The sequence below is a fragment of the Rhipicephalus microplus genome, chromosome 7, assembly GCF_043290135.1.
Source record: "Rhipicephalus microplus isolate Deutch F79 chromosome 7, USDA_Rmic, whole genome shotgun sequence".
In the NCBI taxonomy this organism is placed as follows: domain Eukaryota; kingdom Metazoa; phylum Arthropoda; class Arachnida; order Ixodida; family Ixodidae; genus Rhipicephalus; species Rhipicephalus microplus.
This window is the reverse complement of record NC_134706.1, coordinates 138,449,930-138,476,439: the sequence shown is the minus strand read 5'-3', so window position 1 is coordinate 138,476,439 and position 26,510 is coordinate 138,449,930. Positions and strand designations below refer to the sequence as shown.

General features: G+C 44.4%; 1 protein-coding gene across 1 annotated transcript in view; it reads right to left on the bottom strand.

Annotated features, from left to right (window-relative positions):
• Positions 1 to 19,523, bottom strand: part of LOC119180125 (sodium-coupled monocarboxylate transporter 1-like) — a 74,586-nt gene extending 55,063 nt beyond the window's left edge. Inside the window, exons 1-4 of the mRNA XM_075869783.1 lie at positions 18,994 to 19,523; positions 11,509 to 11,898; positions 10,070 to 10,135; positions 7,467 to 7,518 (exon numbers count right to left, since the gene is read on the bottom strand). Coding sequence (XP_075725898.1) covers positions 7,467 to 7,518; positions 10,070 to 10,135; positions 11,509 to 11,859 — 469 coding nt within the window. The 5' untranslated portion in view covers positions 11,860 to 11,898; positions 18,994 to 19,523. The remainder of the gene's footprint in view (positions 1 to 7,466; positions 7,519 to 10,069; positions 10,136 to 11,508; positions 11,899 to 18,993) is intronic.
• Positions 19,524 to 26,510: the final 6,987 nt, after the last annotated feature.

Here is a 26,510-nt window from a genome sequence, read left to right as displayed (position 1 = left end):
TCGACAACCACCCGCGGACCGCTCTGGTAGATACGGGTGCCAATTATTCTGTTATAAGCGCTGACCTCGCTGCACAGCTAAGAAAGGTAACGACATCTTGTGAACATGGAACCAACCTCCGGACTGCGGGAGGTCACCTATTGACACCGCTAGGAATGTGCACTGCCCGCCTCCGAATTCGTGAGTCGACGTACATTGTTTCCTTCGTTGTATTACGCGATTGCTCCCAAAACCTGATTCTCGGAATGGATTTTCTCCGTGAGCATGGAGCCATTATTAACCTTCGCGACCTGCTCATAACGTTATCTAACGACCCTACAGCCCTACGAAAGAATGCAGTTGCGCCGACCACAACACTTCGAATTGCTGACGACACCATCGCACTGCCGCCGCGAGCCAGTATGTTGGTAACTGTGGAGAGCGACTGTGACAACAAGACTAGTGGCATCGCGGAAACTAACCTCTCGGTGCTCTTGGCTCGGCGAATTTGTGTCGCGTGTGCTATCGTCAAACTGTAACATCGGAGGACTCAGCTTCTGATCACGAATTTCGGTGGCCAGTACTAACACTTGGCAAAGCGAACAGCAATCGCGAACTTTGAAGCCATCGATGACGAAGAATGTTCCACTATCGCTCCGATTTCCACTGCTGCCGAAGGTAAGACTGCATTAGCCAGTACAGTTGACGTGAATTGCCAGCTATCCTGTGCGCAGCAACAGCAGATACGCATGATTTTACTTACGTATAGTGATTGCTTTGCGTCTACCTCCAAAATCAAGCAGACCCCAACCATGAAGCACCGCATTATAACGGACCCTACCGAACGGTTTGTACGACAGCACGCCTACCGCGTGTCGCAAAAAGAACAAGAGGCAATACGTTTTCAAGTGAAACAGATGCTCGACGACGACGTCATCCAAGCCTCGAACAGTCCATGGGCGTCACCCGTCGTACTTGTTAAAAAGAAAGACGGCACTCTTCGATTTTGCGTCGACTACCGGAAGCTCAACAAAGTGACGAAGAGAGACGTCTACCCTCTCCCACGCGTAGATGATTCACTGGATCGACTTCGACATGCCCGATATTTTTTCTCAATGGATTTACGCAGCGGCTACTGGCAGATCGAGGTCAATGAACGTGAAAGGGAAAAAACAGCATTCATAACTCCTGATGGCCTCTACGAATTCAAAGTGTTACCATTTGGATTGTGCTCTGCACCGGCAACGTTCCAAAGGATGATGGACGCCGTCCTGTCCGGTCTGAAGTGGGAATCCTGCCTCGTGTATTTAGACGACGTCGTTGTTTTTTCCAAAACAATTTAGCAACATTTACAACGACTTCAGGCCGTCTTCGTCGCTATTCGATCCGCAGGCCTATCTCTAATACCGGAGAAGTGTCATTTCGGCTACGAAGAACTAAAGTTCCTCGGCCACCTTATCAGTCACGATGGCATTAGACCAGACCCAGAAAAGACCATGGCTGTTGCTGCATTTCCTCCACCTTCGAACAAACGGGATTTGCGCCGGTTTTTTTGCAGAGCTTTGCCAACATCGCTGAACCCTTTACCCGTTTAACGAAAGAGGATACTCCTTTTGTGTGGGGTCCAGAGCAGAGAGCCGATTTTTTGTCTACACACACACACACACATATATATATATATATATATATATATATATATATATATATATATATATATATATATATATATATATATATATATATATATATATATATATATATATTGTAATGAATTAACCAATCTGAATAACGGACGCTCTGCTGGCAATGAAGAAGACGACGATGATCGGTGACTGCAGTAGTAGCTCGCGCACGCCGCTCGCCATTAGCCAGACCTGCCTGATAAAGCATATTTTGCCAAGCTGCGTCTGAGGCTTTTTCCGACGTACAACACCTCTATTTGAAGTGGTGGAGGAGCCGGGGTTCCCATCAACCTGGAACTTCGCAATCGGACGCTACCCTCACCGTTCACCATGACTGCTCCTGGCCCTTCTCAAGCTGCCTTACCAACGACAGTCTACTGTACTGGCGTACCTCGGCAACGCGACCCACCAATTTTTCGCGGCAACGACGAACAAGACGTCGAGGACTGGCTCGTCGAGTACGAAATCGTAAGTGCTTCCAACAAGTGGAACGCCTGCGACCAGCTCACAAACGTGCGCTTTTACCTCGCTGATGTGGCCAGCCTCTGGTTCAAGAACCACGACGGCGAAATCACTAACTGGTCCGCCTTCAAGACCACCATCGCCGCGGTCTTCGGTCGTCCCTACGTGCGCCGGCTTCGCGCGGAACAGCGTCTCCGTAGTCGAGTCCAGCGCAGAGATGAGACCTTTACGAGTTACATTGAAGATGTCTTGTCTCTTTGCAAGCGCGTCGATGAATCTCTAACCGAACGCGACAAAATCAAGCACATCATCAAAGGAGTTGACGACGACACCTTCCAGATGCTCGTCGCTAGGAACCCACAGACCGTCACCAATGTTGTCCAGCTCTGTCAGGAGTACGACAAGTTGCGTAAGCAGCGTGTCTCGACGCGCAGGGCCGCTGAAGATACGGCTGAAGTTTCCGCCCTCGTGCACGACGTCGCTGCTGATCACACCGTCTTATTGCCCCACATAAAACAATTCATTCGTGAAGAAGTTGCGCGTCAGCTTTCTCTTGTGGCCGAAGCATCCGCGCCAGTGACCTCGTTAGACCCACGTTTACGCCAGGTCATTGAGACACAGGTCACGCAGGCACTGCCTCCATCGCCACCCGTCCCTACGCCGTTGACCTACGCTGCCGTCGTTGCTAGACCCCCAGCCCCACCTGTCTCTGGCGCATACCGGGGTACCGGGTCCTCCTACCCTACGACGCTGCCTACATACACGGCACCCCATCCTGTTTCGCCACCTGCACCTTCTGTCGTTAACCCATGGCGCACCTTGGATAATCGACCCATCTGTTTCGCATGCGGTTTCGTGGGACATATAGCACGCTACTGTCGCCGTCGCAACTTCCAGCCTCCAGATCATGGGAATTCTGCAAATCACCAAGCTGCCCAGAATCCCCAGCGACCATCTTCTCATATCACCGACTCATTGTCCCCACGACGCCCTGTCGATTCTCGCCGGTCATTACCACCCCGTCGCCGATCTGTCTCCCCGATGCTTCGGCGCACGAGCCCCGCTCGAGAGGAAAACTGACAGCCGCAGTTCCGGATGCAAGAACTGCGTCGTCGTCGAACTTTCCAAGACCTCCTCTCTGTCCGCCCAACGAAATTGATGTGCTAGTAGAAGGTGTTGCTGTACGTGCACTTGTCGACACAGGCGCCGTCGTTTCTGTAATTAGTGAAAAACTGTGTCGCGATTTGAGAAAAGTTACAACGCCGCTTACGAATCTTGCTCTGCGTACAGCCACCTCCCATTTCATCGCGCCGACAGCTCAGTGCACAGCACGCGTTCTTATTCAAGATGTTTGGTACGCTGTCAACTTTGTTGTTCTCCCACGTTCATCTTACGACGTCATACTAGGATGGGATTTCCTTTCTACCCATCAGGCCCTCGTCGACTGCGCTCGTGCTGAACTCACGTTGACGAATCCGTGCCTTGATATCGACCACCACAGTCCCTCAAAAGTGTTTGCCGCAGCTGACGTCCACATCGCGCCGTTGTCAGCCGTCCTAGTGCCTGTGTTTTCCCCTGCTGCCACTAACTCGACGCTCCTGTTCCAACCAACTATAGCTAGTGTGCAACACCGAACCATCGTCCTCCCGTTTGCCGTCATCAACTTTTCCAATGGTTCGGCGGTACTTTATGCGTTCAACGTTTCTGCTTGCCCATACATCCTGCTACGCGGCGAGTGTCTGGGGAGCCTTGAGACCTTAAATTGTATTTTCGAAGACCCGATCTATCCAGACAAGCCATTCTTACCGACTTGTGCCATTACACCCGCAGCTGACGCTAATGAACCTATGGATGTATTCCGCAAGTCCATTGATTGCAACCTCACGCCTGGGCAGCAGGAACAGCTGATCAAGCTCCTACAGCGTTTTCGGGCCTCGTTTGACCACAATCAGCCTTCCTTAGGTCAAGCGTCATCTGTTGTTCATCGTATAGATACCGGTCAAGAGACGCCATTACGGCAGCGTCCATATCGTGTGTCAACTACCGAACGCTGTGCCATTAATGAACAGGTTGACGACATGCTGACACGTGGCATAATCGAACCGTCAAGCAGTCCCTGGGCCTCTCCAGTTGTGTTGGTGAAGAAGAAGGACGGATCCATCAGGTTTTGCGTGGACTACCGACGTCTCAACCGAATCACGCGCAAAGATGTCTATCCGCTGCCACGCATTGACGATGCCTTGGACTGCCTACAGGGAGCCGAATTTTTCTCTTCTTTAGATCTGCGCTCTGGATACTGGCAGGTACCCATGGCAGAGGCCGATCGCGAGAAAACAGCTTTCATCACGCCCGACGGGCTTTACGAATTCACAGTCATGCCCTTCGGCCTCTGCAACGCGCCGGCTACTTTCGAGCGAATGATGGACTCTATCCTTCGAGGCCTCAAATGGAATGTTTGCCTGTGTTATTTAGATGACATTGTTGTCTTTTCAACTGATTTCGCAACCCATTTAACCCGCCTCGAGAAAGTACTCGCGTGTATTTCTGCCGCGGGGCTGCAACTGAATCTGAAGAAGTGCCATTTCGCCGCTCGAAAGCTTACGATCCTTGGCCACGTGGTTTCAAAAGACGGCATTCATCCTGACCCTGCCAAACTTACAGCCGTTTCAGCGTTTCCCAAACCGACCACCATGAAAGAGCTCCGAAGCTTCATAGGCCTGTGCTCTTACTTCCGGCGCTTCGTTCGCAATTTCGCGACGATCATCGCTCCTTTGACCAAGCTCCTCGCCGGCTCCAGAGACCTTTCAGCCTGGTCTGCCACCTGTGACGATTCTTTCAATGAACTGCGCCGCCTCCTCACGTCGCCGCCTATTCTGCGACACTACGACCCATCGGCACCCACAGAGATCCACACCGACGCTAGTGGTGTCGGGCTAGGCGCTATTCTTGCACAGAAGAAAGACGGCTTCCAAGAGTACGTCGTTGCCTACGCAAGCCGAACTCTTAGCAAAGCCGAAATCAACTATTCCGTCACTGAAAAGGAATGTCTGGCCATTATTTGGGCGATAGAGAAATTTCGACCTTACTTGTACGGACGCCCTTTTGACGTCGTGACTGACCACCACGCCCTCTGCTGGTTGTCGTCACTGAAGGATCCAAGCGGTCGCCTTGCCCGATGGGCATTACGCCTCCAAGAATATAATATTCGCGTGGTCTATCGCTCCGGCCGGAAACATTCGGACGCAGACGCCCTATCCCGTTCGCCCCTACCCCCTGACCCGGACTGCTGCGAAAGGCTAACCTGTGATGCCACTGCCGTCACCATCGCCGACATGCCATCAGAGCAACGCAAGGACCCGTGGGTTGCTTCGATTCTAGACATCCTGGCTGGGCGGACGGCTTCCCCCCCTTCTCGCTCGTTGCGTCGGCAAGTCGAGCACTTCGCCACTCGCGACGACGTGCTGTACCGACGCAACTACGCACCCGGTGGACGTCAGTGGCAACTCGTGATTCCACGTCATCTGCGATCCGAAATTTGTTCCACGTTTCATGACGACCCCCAATGTGGACACGCAGGTTTCCTGAAGACTTATTCTCGCATACGTCTCCGATATTACTGGCGTGGCATGTACCGATTTATACGACAATACGTTCGGGCCTGCTCGACATGCCAGAGACGAAAAACTCCCCCTTATCACGCCAGCGGTACCTTGTTACCCTTACCATGCCCATCCCGACCATTCGACCGCGTCGGCATCGATATCTATGGTCCCCTTCCCAACACTGCTGACGGTAACCGCTGGATCATAGTTGCCGTCGACCATCTCACGCGGTATGCCGAAACTTCATCCCTTCCCTCGTCTACAGCAAAAGACGTTGCGACTTTCGTACTTCACAACATCGTATTACGTCATGGAGCACCTCGGGAGTTACTGAGCGATCGTGGTCGCGTATTCTTGTCAGACGTCATCACAGCATTGCTGCGTGAGTGCCACGTCGTTCAGCGCACTACAAGCACCTATCATCCCCAGACCAATGGAATGACAGAGCGCTTCAACCGCACCCTTGGTGACATGCTGTCTGTGTATATCTCGTCAGACCACTCCAATTGGGACCGAGTGCTCCCCTTTATCACGTTCGCCTATAATACCGCCATTCAAAGCACTACTGGGTTCTCTCCTTTTTTCCTCCTTTACGGACGCGAACCTTCTTGCACTATGGACACCATTCTTTCGTACAAACCTGACTCCTCAGAGTCCACGACTTTGTCTCAAGCCGCTACATACGCTGAAGAATGCCGCCAACTGGCCAGATCATTCACAACCCAAGACCAAGGACGCCAAAAGCACCACCATGACGCATCAAGTAACACTACTTCCTACGATCCAGGTTCACTCGTCTGGTTGCATGTCCCTTCTGCTACACCTGGCCTTTCTACCAAGTTGGTCCCCAAGTATCACGGCCCATATCGTGTGCTACAAAAAACGTCACCAGTGAATTACCTCATTGAGCCACTGAAACCATCTTCTGACCAACGTCGTCGTGGCCAGGAAATTGTCCACGTCTCGAGACTTAAGCCCTGCTACGACCCTCCCGTGTTTACTTGTCCATTGGTCGCCAGGATGGCTCCTTATTTCGCGGGGAGTAATTGTAATGAATTAATCAATCTGAATAACGGACGCTCTGCTGGCAATGAAGAAGACGACGATGATCGGTGACTGCAGTAGTAGCTCGCGCACGCCGCTCGCCATTAGCCAGACCTGCCTGATAAAGCATATTTTGCCAAGCTGCGTCTGAGGCTTTTTCCGACGTACAACACCTCTATTTGAATATATATATATATATATATATATATATATATATATATATATATATATTCATATATATATATATATGTAGACACACACAGATATATATATATATATATATATATATATATGTGCGTGTGCATGTGCGTGTGTGTGTGTGTGTGTGTGTGTGTGTGTGTGTGTGTGTGTGTGTGTGTGTGTGTGTAGATACGCATGCACATGCGGTGAGTGACGGCGACGCCCACGTCAACGCCGGCGGAAAAATCTAGTCGAGAGTGTCCATATAATTACTATCAAAATAAAAGAAGCTACCGAAATAGAAACGTGAATGTCGTTGTGGCCCTTAGCCACTATTGTGTGTATAAGTTTGGAATCGCGGAGCGTCTCTCATATTCATATCGTGGTTTTGCGACCTTAAGAGCTAAGAAATATTGATATAGTAGTTCGTATTTTATACTTGTAAAGAACCAGAATTATGTATCCTGATGTGCTGCATCACTTTGATCAGATTGCTTCAGAAATGCACGTACTGTACCTGTTTGGACTGCCAAAGATGCTGCGAATATAACGATAGCGCCGACACTTTGCTGCAAGAAAAATGATTAAGAAAACAAGCGTCAAACAAATGGCATTACCCTTGGTTCTGCGCTATATTGTGATAAACGTAACACTATGATCTCCTTAGTCAAACGAACTGGTCTGTGAATCGCTAAGTATACTTTTTTCAAATTAACGCCTCCAAACTTCAAATGAACATGAAAAAACACGCCACTTGGTGAAGTTTGTGTTCACGTGGCTCTCGCGCTTCCGTTTTGTGAGGTGGGGCCATTTTAGAAAGTTACATCACTTGCTTTGTCTATGCCGCTGGCTTGCTAGATTACTGCTCGCAAGTCTCCATAATGGGGATCGCGGAGAAATATCCTTAAGTGTGTCTCTTGGGTCGCACTCAGAATGCATTATGTAAAGCACATGAATAGCCAAAAACTGTAAAAAAGCGTACCTTTGTCGCAGCAAGGGGCGGGAGTTCTTACCGTACTTACAGAATGAAACATACCAGCATTTTATGAGTTTGCAATTTGTCAGTCTTTATCTTTATCTTTGTCACTTTGGCGAAGTTCACCCCGTAAAAGTAGGGTCGAATAGAAATCTGTTTCCCGGGAGGTGCATGATTTACATTGTAACCGAGTCTTGGGAGTGAACACAGTTTTTCCGGTTGCTGCAATTTTGGGTCTGTGACACTCGTGAAGCCGAGAAATACTTCACGCACCAGGACACGCTAATATTTTGGCAAAGAGTACGATATGAGATGTCCACCTGCTGTGGATTCATTCAGAATGGGGGCCTTGAACCAACTGTTAATAAACTGTGCGGTGAATCGCAATAATAATCGCGTGTTCATTAGGATGACGCATGAAAGCGTGATTTGAAATACATACTGAGACCCTAATATCAGATAAATTTATCAGAGAAGCACTTTTCCCATACGTCGACACCTGGTCGACTTGAAAGATAAAAAAAACATTAACAATTAGCAATATGTAATAACAACAGGCATGCCACACCAAGAGCTAATGTGCGATAAACTACGCAATAAAGCCGTGTGTAACAGTCAACACTAATAAAAACCAGTGCACATCCGCACAAAAGGTCGTTACTTGCCTGCGGGCAAAATCCGGCTGCGGCGGCTGCATTTCCGATGGAGGCGGAAATGAAGGAGGCCCGTGTGCTCAGATTTGGGTGCACGTTAAAGAACCCCAGGTGGTCTAAATTTCCGGAGCCCTCCACTACGGTGTCTCTCATAATCATATCGTGGTTTTGGGACGTTAAACCCCACATATCAATCATTGCCTGCGGGCAAGGGATTGGAGACTGTAGTGATAAACTACTCTGTATAGTTCTCTAAATGAAAGTGAGTCAAGCCTAGATGATGCGGGGCACATCAATGTCAACTGCTCTTGGTATTGCGCTTGTGTCTCGTCATACCTAAATCTGGCCAATGCTCTTAAAATAGACTTTTCTTCATTCATTAACATCTGCTAATGCCCACATCACAAGCAGTGTTGCGGAGTTGCCACTTCAGAATCAGAATGAATCCGAAACTATTCCATATTTTCACGACGCCTGAATAGATTGGGAGTGGAATTAGGGCATTTTCCCGGAATGGAATATCAATAAAAATACGCCTTTTTTTCAAATATAGGCTACGTTGTCGTATGCGCGCTGTTTGTCACAGCCTTGAATTTAGCAATAAAGCAGTATTTTTAAAATGGCTTGGCTGTGTAAAACTACGGTACTTATATAAGCTACGCGACCGCTACAATTTTGCCCTTACATAAGAGGCGTTGCATCGAAGTTTGTTTCTATTTGCATAGCCACAGCTCTATGCCTTTGGTGTCCTTCGAGTGAAACTACGGCGGCATACCGCATAAAACCGAAGCACAAAAGCCACGTGATCACAAACTTCGCCGAATGGTGTTTTTTTATGTTTTGTATTGCTTGATGGGGTTGTTCTGAAAAAAAATCAATACTGACGAACTGGCAGAGTAGTCAGTCTTGTGATTTTTTCTCCTCGGCAGCGCCCCTGCCGCCCGCAGTCTACGCACCCTTCTATTCTTTGTTTTTGCTTTTGTCGCCAACGGAGACTCACATGCATATTCAAAACAATGCTTCTATGAGGGGGGTTGCGCATTGACGCTGACCCGATGCTTGTGTTCACTGTAAGCTTTCGTATACAAGCTTTCGCGCCATCCCACCCTTTTGCAATCTATCCCATCACACTCCATGAGTTCTTCACCACTAAATACATGTCAGTAACCACTTGATATCTACTCTCAAAAGTGATGCCAAGCTTTTCGTAAGCTTGCTTGCGCTAAACTTCTTGTCTTATATGCACACTGATTTTGTATTTCGTAAGAAATACTTTTATGTCATGCCAGATTGTTCAAACAGAACAGCCGTTAGGGAACAGACTTTTCGGCTAGTCAGTTCGGTACATTCAATGACGTCATAGTGCAGAAACACAAGGACCCAAGAACAAAAGGAGAACGTGCGCTTGTCTTTAATTCTCGTGTTTTCTATGCTGCAGCTTCATTGAATGCGCCATTAAATCGTAAGATTCCGCGCATTAGGTGTACTTACCGTCAAAATGAGGTAAATGGCGCATGCGCTGACAGATATTGCACTGTTGAATCGCAAACGGATGTACTGCGTTCAAAAAAATATATATACGTAAGAAAGCTTCATTATTGTACAAGTAAGGGCGATAGCTGGGCTATCAACTACTTATCAAACAAGAAATTATTTCAACACAGCTGATGAGAGCACCAACCAAAATGTACCGCAGCTGAAAAGTAACAGGAAAATCATGATAAGGATAAACGTTCGTTTTAAAAGCAAAGCTCTCGCACAATGAATCATCAACGCGTAAGGCACCAGCAAGTAATCTATCGCTCTCTCTCTCTCTCTTTATTTCTTTAACTTTTAGAAGGATTCATTTTTGAGGATTCATAACAAAGTGAAAGCAACTTGGAGCATTGTTTTAATGCCCGAACTTCATGCCATGCGCTACCAAAATGTGTAAATGTGTGTTGAATTTGAAGTGACGAAAGCACAGCTTGTGCAAAACCAGATCCGTCAGACAGGCTAACCCATGACGGTCGGCTGGTGGTGAATGTGTTCAATTGCTTACACAAAGGTTAGGGGATCGAACCCCGACCATGGCGGAAAACAGTTTTGCTGGAAGTGAGAATGCTGGACGCCTGCATACTTAGATGCACGTTAAATACCTACAGGTTGTCTAAATATTCAGAGCCCTTCACCGCGGCACTCGTCATAATTATACGGTAGCATATAGAAGTAACCTTCAGCAATTTTTATGATCGGCTAGCATTTTGATTCTACCCTATTTTTAACACTGGTATTTTAATTTTCTTTTGCTCTGGCACCACGTTATTCTCGCCAACATAATATCTGTTCACGCTCTAATAAGTAGCATTATAGAAAGCAGTTACATATTGAAATCATGAATTGATCTTATGCAGACACTAACGGTGCGTCTTACTCATGGCTTCAGGTGTTGAAACCCAGCAAGGAAACAAGCCACAATCACACTTTATTGTAATCTTTTGATTTGGCTTCATAGAGTACTAACTTCGAAGAAGAAGAAAATATCTGCATTGCGTACATGCGGTGTGTGTGTGGAATAACCTAAGTTCAATGTTCATAAAAACGCAGACATCTCCACGACAGCAATAATGATGACAGATGGATACAGGCTCCAACAGGAAGTGCATGTGCGTGATCTGCGTGCCTCGCTGGGGGGCCTGTCGAGTGCTCATGGGTAATAAGCATTTCGGACAATAATGAGCGCTCGTCTCCATTCAACGGCTGAGCTAAAGCTTTGTTTACATATTTTACAATCACTAATATGTCAACGTTTAGCAGCCATGCCAGCGAAAACAAATCCGAAGATTCGCACATGTACGAACTCATAGCTTGCGCCCATTTTCAGAAAACAATGTCAAGGCTGGTGGCCCAGAAAAAAACATATTTTCGTTGAAAACAGATGTTCTACTGACCTCGAAGATCGATGTCACCCCGAGTTTGTAGATCACAGGTACAAACACGTGCGTAGCGAGTGGGAGAAGAAATAGCGGCATTATTCCCGCCCACATTAGGTGCCAGCCGTAGGCGTAATAGTGGGCAGGTATGGCAACGAGTCCCGTTGACGAAAGGATCGACGCCACCGTGGAAGCGGCCAGAGGAAGCACCGTGAGCGTCCGGCTTCCGAGGAACACTTCCAGCGCAGCGGAAGTTGGACCAGTGTTTCGTCCATGCTTGCGTAGGGAGAAGTAAAGACCCACGGAAAGATTTCCCACAACCACAACACCGAACAGAACGTACTCAATGGCGTTCATCCCCGCTATCATCTTCGCTTCTTTTCGTCGCCAGAGCCTGTTCTATCTTTCCTGCAAGATACATTTCGTTATTTAGTCAACAAGTATGGAACAAGGTCATAGGTATTTGCTGAGTTTCAATAGTTATCAGTGTGATTGGTGGATTCACACAATTCCCCTTGCTCTTTAGTAGTATATGAAGGGAAATAGAATAAGTAGGTTTACAACTCGAGAATGAGTGCGATGCATTAGTGTCTGTGATCGCAGTTTCTTAACACGTTGCCACATTGAATAAGCAGCGCCAAGAGAACAACGAAGAACACACGCAGCGAGAGAAGAAGACGAGGTTCTCTTCCGATCAGTTTGCCAGTGTTTTGGTACAATTAAAGTGAGTTCCCTGGATTCGACTGCTGCTGTTTCTGCATTGTGACAACGTGTCAAAACAAGCAGATTTCGCTAACGATGAAAAAATTGAAGGAATAGGATTGATATATTCACACACCGTCGGAAAACATCGCCGGGCTCCAAAGAGAATGATTTAGTATTTTTCTTCTCTACATCGATGTCTTGATTTGTGCCCTCCATCTTCCTTCGATAGATTTCTGCTCCTAATCTCGTTTTGCACTTACTTTCAGTTGCTCATTTTTAACGCGACAGCTTAAGGAGATAGTTTTGCAGGAATCTCAGCGTCGGTGTTGGTATCCCCGTCATTGGTTGTGAGCGAAAAATCATAATCTTGTACGAGCCCAAAAAATCGAGAATGGTTCAAATAAAATTGATCACAAATGTTCTGTGTGCTAGTGGTGATCAAAACCGCGAGTTGTTTGCGTGGCAAGCACGTGTTCTACTACACAGCCACGCGTCTGCTTGTGAATGCAGTGAAAAAAGCTTCCTCTGCTTAGAAATGCAGTGTAAGACTTCCATGCTTAAGAAACACACCCATCTTGTATACAGGGTGTCCATAGTAAATTTAGCCAGAGTTTAAAAATATGCCGGAACACCTAATTACGACGCAACCAAATGCATGTTGCTCACCGTTGCCTGAAGTTAGTCCAGCTATTTTTTTCTGTTCTCAAGTTTTGTTTAATTAGATATGTTTATTTACCTTTTCGAAGAACGTGAAGGCAAAAAGAATTTCATTGAGAAAGTTGTAGATTGGTTTGCTAAACATCCAAAAAAATAGTTTTGAACTTTATATATGTTAAGTATTAGTGTTTTCCTGCTAATTTCAAATGCCTGCGACATACAAAAAAATAGCACGTGACGAACTTGTCACGTGTCAGAGCGCACGATGATTCTACTGCTCCCTAACGTTCCGCGTACGAACGACACGCTTCTCTTGCTCCAGTTCATGACAGCGATAAGCAGTCACAGCGGTTATCGTTTTTGTGGCCGATAGCAAAACGTGTTCATCGTAAAGCCACCAGCATCGTTGCGGCCCAGCCGAGACAACAAAATGGGGCCAAAGCTATGGTCGTTCGTACGCGGAACGTTAGAGAGCACTAGAATCATTACGTGCACTTGCGCATGAGCGGGTTTGTAACGTGGTATATTTGTATTTTGCGGGTATTCATATTTGGCAAAAAACACGAGAACTTGAATTGACTTGAATTTTATTGGTCACACTTCTTAGAAAATATTTGCATACACTGCGTGGGCCCATAGCCATAGGCTAGTTTGGGTCCAAAAAGAAAGAATTTATAAAGGCACTTCGGAAAAGTGTAACTAAAGAAGTGATACATTATCAATAAAGAAATAACTAAAGTTGTTGACTAAACTGTTTGAAATTAACAGATAAAAAGTTCAAAACTATCTAATTCGACGTTTCCGAAACCGATCTACTACTTTCTCAATGAAATTCTTTATCCATTTTCGTTCCTTCAAAAGTGAGTTAATTAAACAGACCTAATTAAACAATATTTGAGAACATGAAAAATAGTCTAACTCCAGGCAACAGTGAACAACATGCATTAGTCACGTCGTAATTACGTGTTCCGGCGTATTTTCAAACTCTCGCGAAGTTTACGTGGGACACCCTGTATACATGCTTCACATTACAACATGAAATATTGCTGTAACAATGTGGGGTACAAGGTTAAAGTGGCATCGGGTGTCAGAACATGTGATTATCAAAATCCCTGCATGGTTTAAAGCCGGCAACCCACCACAAAATGTATACATGGTAGCGCCTATGGGCGTAAGGCCCTGTTGTGGTTTATAGAAAGTTCGAAAAGATTTTATGCACTAAGTGTTTCAAGAGGGAGGATATTGCTATCGCATTCAGCCCTTGAAGGCGAGTCTTAAAGATCTCCCTCTTTTTAGCGCGTGTCCCTTCCTCTATTCGCTTTCTTCCAATATATATTTTCCCTCTCTCGCCCCTCAGTGCAGGGTAGCAAACCGAATGCTAGAAATATGGTTGACCACCCTGCCTTTTTCTGAATTTAAGCTCTCTCTCCTGCAGGATTGGAGTCGTTTGAGTTTTCTGCGCTTTAATGGTGTTGCTGAGCTTACACCACAATTGGCCAACATCTCATTACATGACAGTGTGATGTGATGAGGTCGTGGTAGCCTTAGCTACGACCTACATTGACCGTTAAGTTCTTCGGAATTAGATTGAGTGTCCATCGTTATATGACGCAGATGCGCTCTCTTTTTTACAACTGCTATGTTTATACGAAGGTACAGCAAAATAAAGGCGTAACCCTTTGGAGTTTGTCGACTCGCTTTTGCGATCCCTCTTCCTTGTGGCCCTCGAAAAAATCCTCCCAGTTACACTGTTTCGGTATGACGCGTATTGGTGATCTAGTAAGTAGGCTATTGTAGCGTACGTACGGCATTTAGAACATCTTTGTAACTAAAATTTGTTGAAGTTATTGATACCGTTGCTAAAATGAAATAAAACTGCCCGAGTTGCGTTCCGTCATCCCACATTGACCAGACTAGAACTTTTCGTTCTAGTCTCGTCAATTAGCTCCCAGTCCATCAGAAGTGATAAAACACTACTTCATTCTGGTCACACACACACACACACACACACACACACACACACACACACACACACACACACACACACACACACACACACACACACACACACACACACACACACACACACACACACACACACACACACACACACACACACACACACACACACACACACACACACACACACACACACACACACACACACACACACACACACACACACACACACACACACACACACACACACACACACACACACACACACACACACACACACACACACACACACACACACACACACACACACACAGGCTCCCAAACCATTGGGAAACCGCAGGGCTTCCCCATCGGCCCACTACTGTGGATTATCGGAATACGCATCATACTCGATTTTCCCGCTCCACCCGGCGTACACAACAGGCCTATGCGGACAATACCATCATTTGCATCACACATGCGTCCAGACTGCCGTTACAAGCAAAGGCTGAGCATGTCTTGACTTTAGTATTCGAGTGGGCGTGAAAATAAAAAGTCATGGTAAGCGCGGAGAACTTCTCTTGGTGTTTTTCAACAACGCGCACATTGGCGAATCAAAATACCACCCATTTATATGAATGGATGGCGTTTTTCTTAAAACAATGAATACATTCGAACTCTAAGCTACCCCTCTATTTTTGTGCTCACATTGACTACATATAAAATAAAAGCTGCATTGTCCACATCTCATTTTGTCACGTATGTTAAATCGCACCACTCGCTAAACAGTACACTAAGTCGACTACTCTACCGCCAAGTCATCCTGCCGTCTCTCGCTTTAGCATTTCAAGTACGTTGGCCTACAATCCCAACCAAATTCCTCAGGGCGCGATTTTTATCGGCTCAGCGAACCGTATTAGTTTCTTTAACAGGCACATTTTACAGCTCACGTGCGTCGTCCGTACATGTTTTTGCTAGCGCACCACCATTACCACTTTAGGAGGACAGACTATCTCCAGAATGTTCCCCAATAATTCGCCAGATTATAACTCACCAAGGTGCAAAAACAAACCGGTTCATATTCTTTATTTCTGCAGTCCGTGGGCTCATTACCTCAATGAATATTATAAATTCACATTCACAAAAATTCATTGTCACTATAAGCGGTTCTTTCCAAAACATAAGCCATTCACGTATACAACAACAGCTCATACACGTCATAAGTGCGAGAGCGGCATAGAATGCTTTGACCAAAGATATAAAAAAATATATGTGTAGAGAAATTTCAGATAAGCACCGCTTCAAGCGCATGCTTCACGGAAATATTTGAGTTTCAAGAAGCACTTTATTTCGTCTTTACAAAGAACTCTAACATGCCAACTCACATTCACACAGCATGTAGAAGACGCTTTTTTTTTCTAAAAGAGCCTTATGCACTTTACTGAAACTGAGAAAAACACACTTCCTTCACCTGACAATGTGGTTGGGCCAGCTCAAAAACTTTTTTTTTCAGTATGTTCCTCTCCCTTAATATTACAAATCTATATTGTGATATTGTCACTATTGTGGAGTAAAGCTTGTATTTGGCTCATATGGATTGACACAATTAATTTGGTCATATTAGCTCGTGAAATAAGTGTAAAACGGCTTGAGTGTATGATATTGCAATATGTAGCGATAGAATTTGCATCATACTTGTCCTTCCGTCGCTGCCGGGCTTCGACGCGTGGGCGTAATAGCTATCACTATAGACTTGGAGAGCGAGTGGGCCTTCGTGTGCAAAAGATGCATTATTCTGGACTCTCATCAGTATTATCTTGTTCCTGGCATCAATTGAATGTCTTGAAAAGTGTTCCAGCTAGTTTTATATCATGCCATTCCTGACCACTTCTTCTCAAGGAAATAGATAGCCACCCGATATCTTTATTTCATGCCTATATTATTTAAAATATACCGTGTTGGAGTAAACCTAGTACAAGATACTGTTGCGCTAAAAGTCGAAAAGAGACACTACCATGCAAAAATAAGTAGGCAAGTCAGCCTCTTCCTCTTCACAATCATGTGTCTTCTTTAAACATCATGTCCTTTAATAAGTACTAACTCGCGCTAGAAAACCCAATAGTGGAACGTAAACACAGTAACAAAGCAACTAAGACACAAATGTAACATTTTGGGTGGAACCATGTTGGTTGTTTTGATTATGTTTGTTGGCGCAGTGCTGGTTCAATGAACATGGCTCACTTTTATTGAAACAGCTGGAGTATTTGGCTCATTTTTGATTAGAAACTGTCGTTTCGAGCTTGTGTTACAATAAGAAATTGCCCCATCTTGATTATAACTGTTCTAGAATTGAAGATACATAGGCATGGTTTACGTTTCACTGAAATCTAGCCTAGTTTCAGTTTCTGCATTTGGCTCTTTTAGAAGAAAGAAAAATGCCTCGTATATCTCTCCTAATTAAACTACCAAGTCTCACTGATAATGATGAAAAAACCTTGGAACATGAAACTACTTCTTCACCACATATGACGACAAGTGAAATTGTAAAACTGTATTATGTACCTGGGTATATGAAAACCACTGGAAACGTACAGGCTGACGCAACAGCGGCTTCAGCCGGGAAATCAGGCCTGATGCATTATGCCAAAATATCAAGTGGGTTACTACGTACTAGGTTTCATAAAATTTTAAATTCGTATTGGCACAACCATTGGCAGACTGAGGGACCTGAGACGACATAAATACATTGGGTCCGAAGTCCACACATAATTCTTCATCGGTTTCCCCTCGTAAAAGCCAGATACGATTATTATCTGGTCACGAACAGTTTCAGTGTTATCTTCATCAATTTAATATAACTACATCGGACATGTGTGTGTGTGGCACACCTTGCTTGAACGAAGAGTTCAACGAAGAGTACTTGAATGATTGCCAAAACTAGCAACACATTGCGACCTATTTACGTGTGTGCGACAGTGACGCAACACTGCTTACGCATTATTATCAACTATTGACGAATGATAAATCTCGTGCGCATCAACTTCAGTTGCCATCTGTAATGTGCGACTCCGTCGCTATGACATCCACATGACACACATTAGAAATAACACTTTTAACAAGACATCGCTTCATTCTCCGATTTCCCTTCCTTGGTGTCGTAGTCCATTATCTTAATTTTTGCGTGGATGCATGCTTTTGATTATATTCGAAGTTACGCCTAGAAGAGTGGCGGAAAACCTTTCGACTGGTATTGATAGCATCACTGCTCTATCTCCCCTCAATACATAACCTATTTTATGCGAAAAGCGTGCGCGAGTAATTATCACTGGCTCATTTTTCTTTAAAAAAATATGCCACTATTTCAGCTGCTGCCTTGTCTAAGTTCACAGTTGCGAACAGGCTGCTCAAGGCTTCTTGTTGCATCACTGGTTGGAACAACAGCCTGATCTTCCCGACTACACGGCTCCTTGTGAAGGAAAGGACTTCGATCTTTAACACACTACTGTTAACATTATCATCAATGCTTACCTCATCGTCCAGGCGTTTGTCACACATTCCACCTCGCCGTTATGTTTGGACTTTGCCGCATTCAACACCAACGCATTTCAAATAATCACACAGACGCACTTGAACACACAAACACACGTACGAACCCCAAATACTGAGCAGGGCTAGGCAGTATCGTGATACAAGAGTATCGAGATAGTATTTCAGAGATACTCTTGAGTAACTGTGTTGCTGTATCGGGATACTTATGAAAAATGTATTTGTACCTCAGTAGCGAAATACTTTTACGATGTATCCATCGTATCACGATACTACCCAGAATCCGGGTATCTCGTTACTTTTTTTTTTCGGAAATGAGCTGAGACGTGTTCACATTAAAAAAAAAACAGTTTTTCTGTTGTGACCTTGTAAGTTCGCGGCGAGATATGCACCCAGGATTTCTACATTTCTGCTGAGGGCGAAACTGACTCCTACCTTCTTGAAAACGAGCTAGTCGCTTTGTTATCCGCATCCCATTGTGCACCTTCAGGCAGAACTGGAATGTGTTTGAATGATGGCACAGAAGCGCACACGCAACCCCCCCCCCCTTACACACACAATTTTTGCCTAATAATTCACATTTTTCTTGACATCACTTCGCAATCAAGTTAATGCAGCACCATATGGAGCCGGCACCTTCGCCGGCATGCGACTCACGCTTTTGATGCTTGTGCAGGTATCTGCGCTGTTTTGGTGTTCGTTCCGTGAGTCTACCTTCGATGAAGATTGAGGGGTGACGCTGTGTTCCGGGACCGGCCTGTGCACAGCACCGGATATTACCTGACTCCCACCGGTTGTCGGTGACGTCGGCGGATAGCCACTGTCCACGCACGACAGACGAAAGGACATTGGAAGCATCGTACCGCCACGTTTCGCTGGCTGGGAACCCCGTGATGAACCACTTGATGACCAAAAAGGCTACTTAAGCGAGCAACACTTGACCACCATGGGATTTGGCGTTGGCACCTTCGCCGACATGCGACTCACGCTTTTGATGCTTGTGTAGGTTAGTCGAAACTGTTTGTTTACGACTCGTCAATTTCTACCAGTTGTGCCGGCTCCACCCACTCTGGCAAATGTGACGTTGCTTTGTTAAAAGCGGGTCTATAGGAGGGGTGGGAAAAGTTATTCTTTTTTTCTTAAGCAGAATGCTGTATCTTGCGTTGTTGTTGCTATCAGGTGACGTTGAGCCAAATCCTGGCCCTCGTGACACAGATAACTTGCTGAAAAACATCCAGGATGGCCAAACTGCCACTTTGAGTAAATAGATTCTATCAATGCAAGGCTTACGAAACATGAACTTTTAATGACAGAATTGAGCAAGAACTTCGATTACACTCAACCACAATTTCAAGAGGTCAATAAATTGATCTCCGATCAAGCCCATGTCATTAGTTATCTTTTAGATGAAGTCAATAAATTAGAACTGAAGGTTGTGGGTTTAAAAAATCGAAGCCGTAGAAGAAACATTGTATTCTACGGTGTAAAGGACAATGATCAGTTTGATACTTGGGACAAATCGGAGCAAGTGATTAATAATATTCGTAAATCTTATCTGGCCATTGAGCCTATATCTGTTAAAAGGACACATTTCGTGGGACGTTACAGCAAAACCAAACGGCCAATCATTGTAAGTCTTTCACCTTTTGAGAAAAAACACAAAATTTTGTCAAACACCAGGAAACTTAAAGGTACTGTGTACGGCATGGACGAAGATTACTCACCTTAAACGTGTGCCATAAGAAAATGGCTATGGCTATATGTTAAAGTTAAAAAGGCCGATAAAAAAACAAAACTAAGTTTTGATAAGCTCATGGTGAATGGTAGAGCGTTTCATTGAGCTAAAGAAAATGATGAGGTTGTCCCGTTTTCCAAAACATGACCAAATAACAAAAGTAAAGCTCAAGAACACAAACATATCGTTGTCTTAGTGGTTAATTGTAGAAGTGTAACAAATCAAGTAGACTAGCTTGCTGAATTCATAGAATCTGTGGAAGCAGAGATTGAAATGGGCACTGAATCTTGGCTGAAACCAACTATTAGAGAAAGGGAAGTGTTTCCACAAGACTACGCGGTGTATCGTAAAGATTGGCTGAGCCTCGGAGGGGGCGTTTTTCTGCTTATTCATATGACACTGCAATCTAGCCCTGAAGATATCTGCCACGAAGCTACGGAAACAGTCTTGTGCCAAATCGTATTGCCTAACAACTCTAGTTTGAATGTTCGCTCGGTTTACTGTGCGCCGAACTCTGATCCGACAACACTTTGTGCCTTGTCTGAGATTATCTCAGAAGTGTCTGGTGAAGAGATCTTGCTCGGGGGTGATTTTAAGATGCCGGACTTGTGTTGACAGGATGATTATTGTGACAATGTTGCTCGTTGTGCTGCGAGCTCTGAAATTAAAAAGGTTCTAGACACATATGATCTAGTACAATACATAAGAGAATGAACACGCGGAGGTAATGTCCTAGATTTATTGCTTTCAAACTCACCTAATGTAGTAAGCTCTATAACAACCGTTCCAGGAATTAGCGACCATTCGGCTGTTGTTGCGACCGTGGAAACTAAAATTCAACGATTAAGTTCTTGTGAGAATAGAAAGATATTTTGTATGATAAAGGGAATTATGAAGGTATTATTATGAAGGGAATTATGAACCAAAAACTGCTTCGATACCTACCAACGTTTGAATTATTAGCGGCCTATTGTAACATTCATGAACTGTGGAATACGTTTGAAGTAAAGTTGGGTGGGCTTGTGAATTAACATTTACCACACGTATATTTTTTTTTTATACTTAAAACGTAAAAAATCCCGGGTAACATTATCCATTATACAAATTATACAAAAAGAAAACGAATTTTTGCGAAACACAAGAAAACAAGGAACAAGGCTCATTATGACAGATTGACAGAAATAAGGCTTGTTCACAAGCTCAGTAATAAGATCGCAAAAGAAAATTATTTCAAGGGACCTAATGAAATGTTGAAAACCAATGCTAAAATTTTCTGGAAGTATTTAAAGGGGTGCGTATCAAGTGATCTGGGCACTCCAGAAATCATTTGCAATAACCAAATCGTCACGAATGACGAAGCAAAGAACATATCTAAATAACTTCTTTCATTCAGTATTTCTTCCAGCGAAACCCGACGCTATTGTCACAGCTGCTAGCAATGTGCTGCCTATGACGCAGGTGGAAACTCCACGTGTGTGGCACCAAAAAGTTATTGGAGCAATTGAATGAAACTAAGGCAGTTGGCCCTGATGGCATTTCATCTCGGGTGTTAAAGCCCTGCGCTGCGACCATCTTTCTTTATCGTTTCGTTCCTTTTACGCAGTCGCTACGTGCTAGTGAATCGGCTTACGACTGGAAGGTAGCCCACATTGTGCCAATTTATAGGGATTGTACAAAAAAAGATGTCCAGAATCATAGGCCCGTCTTCCTGACATGTATTTTATGCGAAATAATTGAAGATATAATTTACTCAGCCATTATGAGTCACCTCACCGAGAACAGTATCCTAATAAATGTACAGCATCATTTCCGCAAGGGCTTGTCCTGCACTACACAACTTGGATAATTTTATCACGATTTAGGGAGTGAAATTCATGCTGAGGGCCAGATAGGTTCTTTGTTTTTAGATTTTCGAAAAACTTTCGGCACGGTTACGCATTCACTTTTCATTTGCGAACTACTGCAAATAGGTATACATAGAGATCTTATCAAATAGATTGAAAATTTATTATCAGAGCGCAGGCAGTGAATCGTTATTAATGGCGAAAAATCGAGTTACGTAAAAGTCACCTCAGGAGTCCCTCAGGGCTCTCTATTGGGATCTATATGATTTTTGATATAAATGAATGATATTGATTTGGGTATTACGTCCTCCTAGCGATTGTTCGCAGAGCACTGCGTTATGAACCGAGGTATATCTTGCGATCAAGATGCGACAGCATTACAGGAAGACGTGAACGGAATATATGATAGGTGTAAACAGTGGAACATGTGTTCAAACACGAAAAAGTGCATCCATAAGTCTTTTACTAGAGAGCAGAGGCCACTGATAAATAACTATTCTGTAAATAAAGAGTTCTTTACTAAAGTTAATGTCTCTAAGTACCTAGGCGTCTTGTGTTCTGCTGACTGCTCATGGAATGCGCACATCAGTGAGACAGTTGGTAAGACGATAGTTGTAGCGCGAGAACAAAACGACAACACAGAGACAAGAAGGTCGTCGTTTCGTTCTCGCGCTATAACTATCGTCATGCCATACCAACTAGCCCAAGCTGCCACCCTTCACAGTTGGTAAGGCTGGACGGGCACTGAACTTTGTTCAACGATATCTAAGATGTCGCGAAGTTGAATTAAAACGGAATGCGTTTACTACATGTGTTAGACCTATATTAGAGTACGCCTATGGGATCCATCGGAACTATGGGATCCATCGGAAGCCAGTCTCATTTTTTAAATAGAAGATATCCAAAACAGAGCAGCCAGGTACGTAATGGGCAGGTACCTTTGAACGGACAGTGTCACAACGGTGAAAAAATAATTGAATTGGGAATTGTTGTCTTCACGACGACAGAAGTTAGAGCAAAAACAGTTTTTTTAAAGTGTATAAAAAGGTAGGAATAAACAAAAATAATTATTTAAATACACCTTTTTATGTTTCTGTGCGTAATGATCACAAACACAGAATTCGTGAATACCGGCTCAGGACATGCAAGTTTGTGAATTCTTTTTTCCTGAAGTGTGTAGCCTTATGGAACAAGCCCTCTGAAGAACAAGTATGCTGTGTAAATGAAGATCTATTTGTATCTCTCTTGTAACACCCCCCCCCCCCCTGCTGTAACACCCAAGAGCAATGCGGGGTTACGTTTGAATAAAGAAAAAAATATTATAAAAATATACCCCTTCAAAAGTAATATTCAAACCGCATATAGCGTCACAGTCGAAAATTTGTCAGAAGGGCGCATGGAAATGGTTATTGTCTCAACAACGGGCGAATAAAAACGGCCGCATTGTCGACTGTTTTAACAAAGCGAGAGTTCAGTGCACGTCCGGCATACAGAAAAAAATTGAGTCCGCTGCGGTAGAGCAGTCACTATGGCACTCGACTGCTGATCCAAATATTACGGGATTGATGCCCACCACGATGGTGAAGTTTCTATGGAGGCAAAGTACTGGACGCTCGCGTCGTGTACTGTATGATACCGGTGTATTTAAACAACACTGGATGATCCAGATGTCCGTACACTTACAATATGGCATCGCTGATAATCATATCTTGCTTTTCGGACTCGAAACTGCAGGTATCGTTATACAAATGAGAAAGCACATGCACATATGTTGCCCGTAAATCTTTTCAAGTGCTTACGAATGGAAATATTTCCAGCACTGTGTCATAAAAGCGGTGTGTCCTGTCATGCCCCTACTGACAGACTCAGTTCGTGCAAATCCTCTACAGCTTTACACATGAAAGTCCTTTCTTCGCTGTGATGATTTATCTCTGACAGAGGACCATAATAAGGCTAATTGCAGCAGCTTGACGCACGCAGGAAACAGCTGTATCCGTCTTCCCTGCTGTGGAAAGAACCTTGCGTGTTGCACGCAAGCAGCGAAACACGCACATCAGTTTCACCTGTGGAGCTCAATCTCACTCTCACCGTGCAAGTGTGATAAAAAAATAAATAGCATTACGAAAATAAGAGTGAGTGCAGAAAACGTTCACAAGATTTATCCATCGAACAAACTGTTATTCACGAAGGATGGCATTTAAGCACACCAGAACATTGCCCTCAGTACCACAGTCATAATGAAACCGAACGCTTAATCAAACCAATCGGATTTGCTAATCACTTAGGCTACAATCAAACCAATCGGACAAAAAAATAAGAGGAGATGCAATACTTTTGCGCCAACTGCAAACAACGTCTGCGTCCGCAAGCGTGTACTAATGCAAGTGAAAAGTGCACATGTGCGGATCCGACAGCATCAAGGTGGCGTGTATTTCAAGGAAAGCCAATGGTGATAATTATGTGTGTGACCTGATGTGAGCGCACTGTTGTGCTTTATATTACATTTTTTCATTGGAAAACTAACTTTGCAATATTGACTATTTCAGTGCGATAGCGTTAAAGACCTGTTTTCGTAAACATTCCGCTGGCAGCCTAGACGTCGTTGGCTGTCGGCAAAAACTCATCACTATCCGTAAGTGAACATTTAGGATAGATAACAATAAATAAGTATTTCAAAACTATTCTGTTCGAGTAAAAGAATCGCATTTCCGACTTTGCGCACCCAGCAAGGAACCATGTCAGAGCATGAAACTGCTACATAAAACATAAAGCATGTCATGCAGTTGGCGGGGTGTCAACGCGTGTGATAGGGCGCGGCGGAATGAGGGAATCACTCCGGGTGTAAAAACATGCGAATAGAGTAACGAGTCTGTGGTTTAAAGCTGCCCACCTGTTTAAAGATGCGCCGGGGCACATATAACCTTGCGGGCGTTTAGTGAACTCTTCGGGAACTTGCAAGAGGGACAGTTTTATTACTCAGATGGGACTCCACAGCTGTGCTTTCAATGGAAATTCTGAAATTCCATGAAAATGCCAATTCTACATGCACGAGCACACAATTTCTTGCGGCATGCTTGAAGGTGATGTGTACGACGCCAAATTACGCTATGGCTTTCTACATAAACGTGAAGGCAAAGCTCAGGCGTGCTCAAAAGCATTTCCTCTCATATCAGTGGCATGCCACTTACCACTAGTGCGACTAATTTATGATCCTGCAATAAAAAATTGGCTGAATAAACGATCGCATAAGGCGAGCCACAGTATCAGTGTATTAGACCAACATTAGCGTTGGTCATCATGCGAATTCTTATAATTGTAGTGACACGTTCACGCGCTTCTGACCCTGAGGTAGGCGGACTTCAAATCAGCCAGGATTTAACTTTTCAGTTAGCAAACCTGCTCCAAGAAAAAGAAGCAACACTCACGATGCAAGGAAGGCGGCTAATTCAATCGTCACTTTTCTATAGAATTGGATCATCGGTGAAACACGATGACTTTTATGCGCATAAGTGATTGAACATTCCAGTGCTGGTAACTGAAGCTCACCTTGCTCACGCGCACAATTCAAATGATCATTAAAAAGTAATAGTGAAGTGAGCTCAAGAAAAGACGCCAGGCCTGTGCGGAAGGCGCTGCCGAGTCATGACGAAAGCTAGAAGAGCGGCTTTTCGGAGCTTTTTCTAAACACTCATTGAGTAGCTCCTTCAGGCGCACTTGCTGGGTACCCACTACGGCAATAATAATAAAAGTTTTAGGCTAGTAGGCCGGCGTTCTTTGTTTGTTTGCTTGTTTGTAGCCTCTAATCCATGGTTCGTACCCACTCTGGGGGATTGGCCAAGAGAACATATAGTCTCATATCGACGATAACTGAATTATTGCTTACAACGAAAAAAAAAGGGGGGGGGGGGTTGTACACTGAAGACAGTATGTTAAAAAAAAGAAACCAAAGATGTAAATAGTGAGAAAAAAGAATCAACAACAAAGTAGACACTAATAGCTACAACTTGATTTTGGGAGCCGACCAGACAGCTGGTTTTGGCAGACCCGATTAATTTGTTATGTCACGAATTTATCCAGATTTGAAAATTACTCTTCGACCCAGTTTTTTTTGAGTACCTATTAACGTGGACTTTATGTTGAAAAACGTTTAGAGTCTTGAATAAAATTACACACCGCATCGAATTCATCTTTGTGGCAATTTCCCAAAACAGAGGCACCAAAATTTAGAACATTTCCTGTGGTTAAATTTAAACCTTGCTTCGCAAATGGAATATTTAAAAGTCGTTTCCTAATAAATGCATAGTTACGGCATGAGCCAAAATAATGTTCAATAGTTTCTGATTCTTCGCAAAACGGACAAAGGGGGGAAAGTGTCAGACCAGCTCTGTGTAAATAAAAATTTAATGGGGGGACACGGCACCGGAATCTGGAGATAATTTCAAGTTTTTTTGACCGACTCCACTGGGCTTTCCATGGAAATTTGAGGTGCTGATAATCTGTTCATTGTGTGATATTTTCTAAACTATCTGTAGAAATAGCGAATTTTCTATATCTAACCCCTGATAAGTATTCTAACTCGGGAAGTACTGAAATTA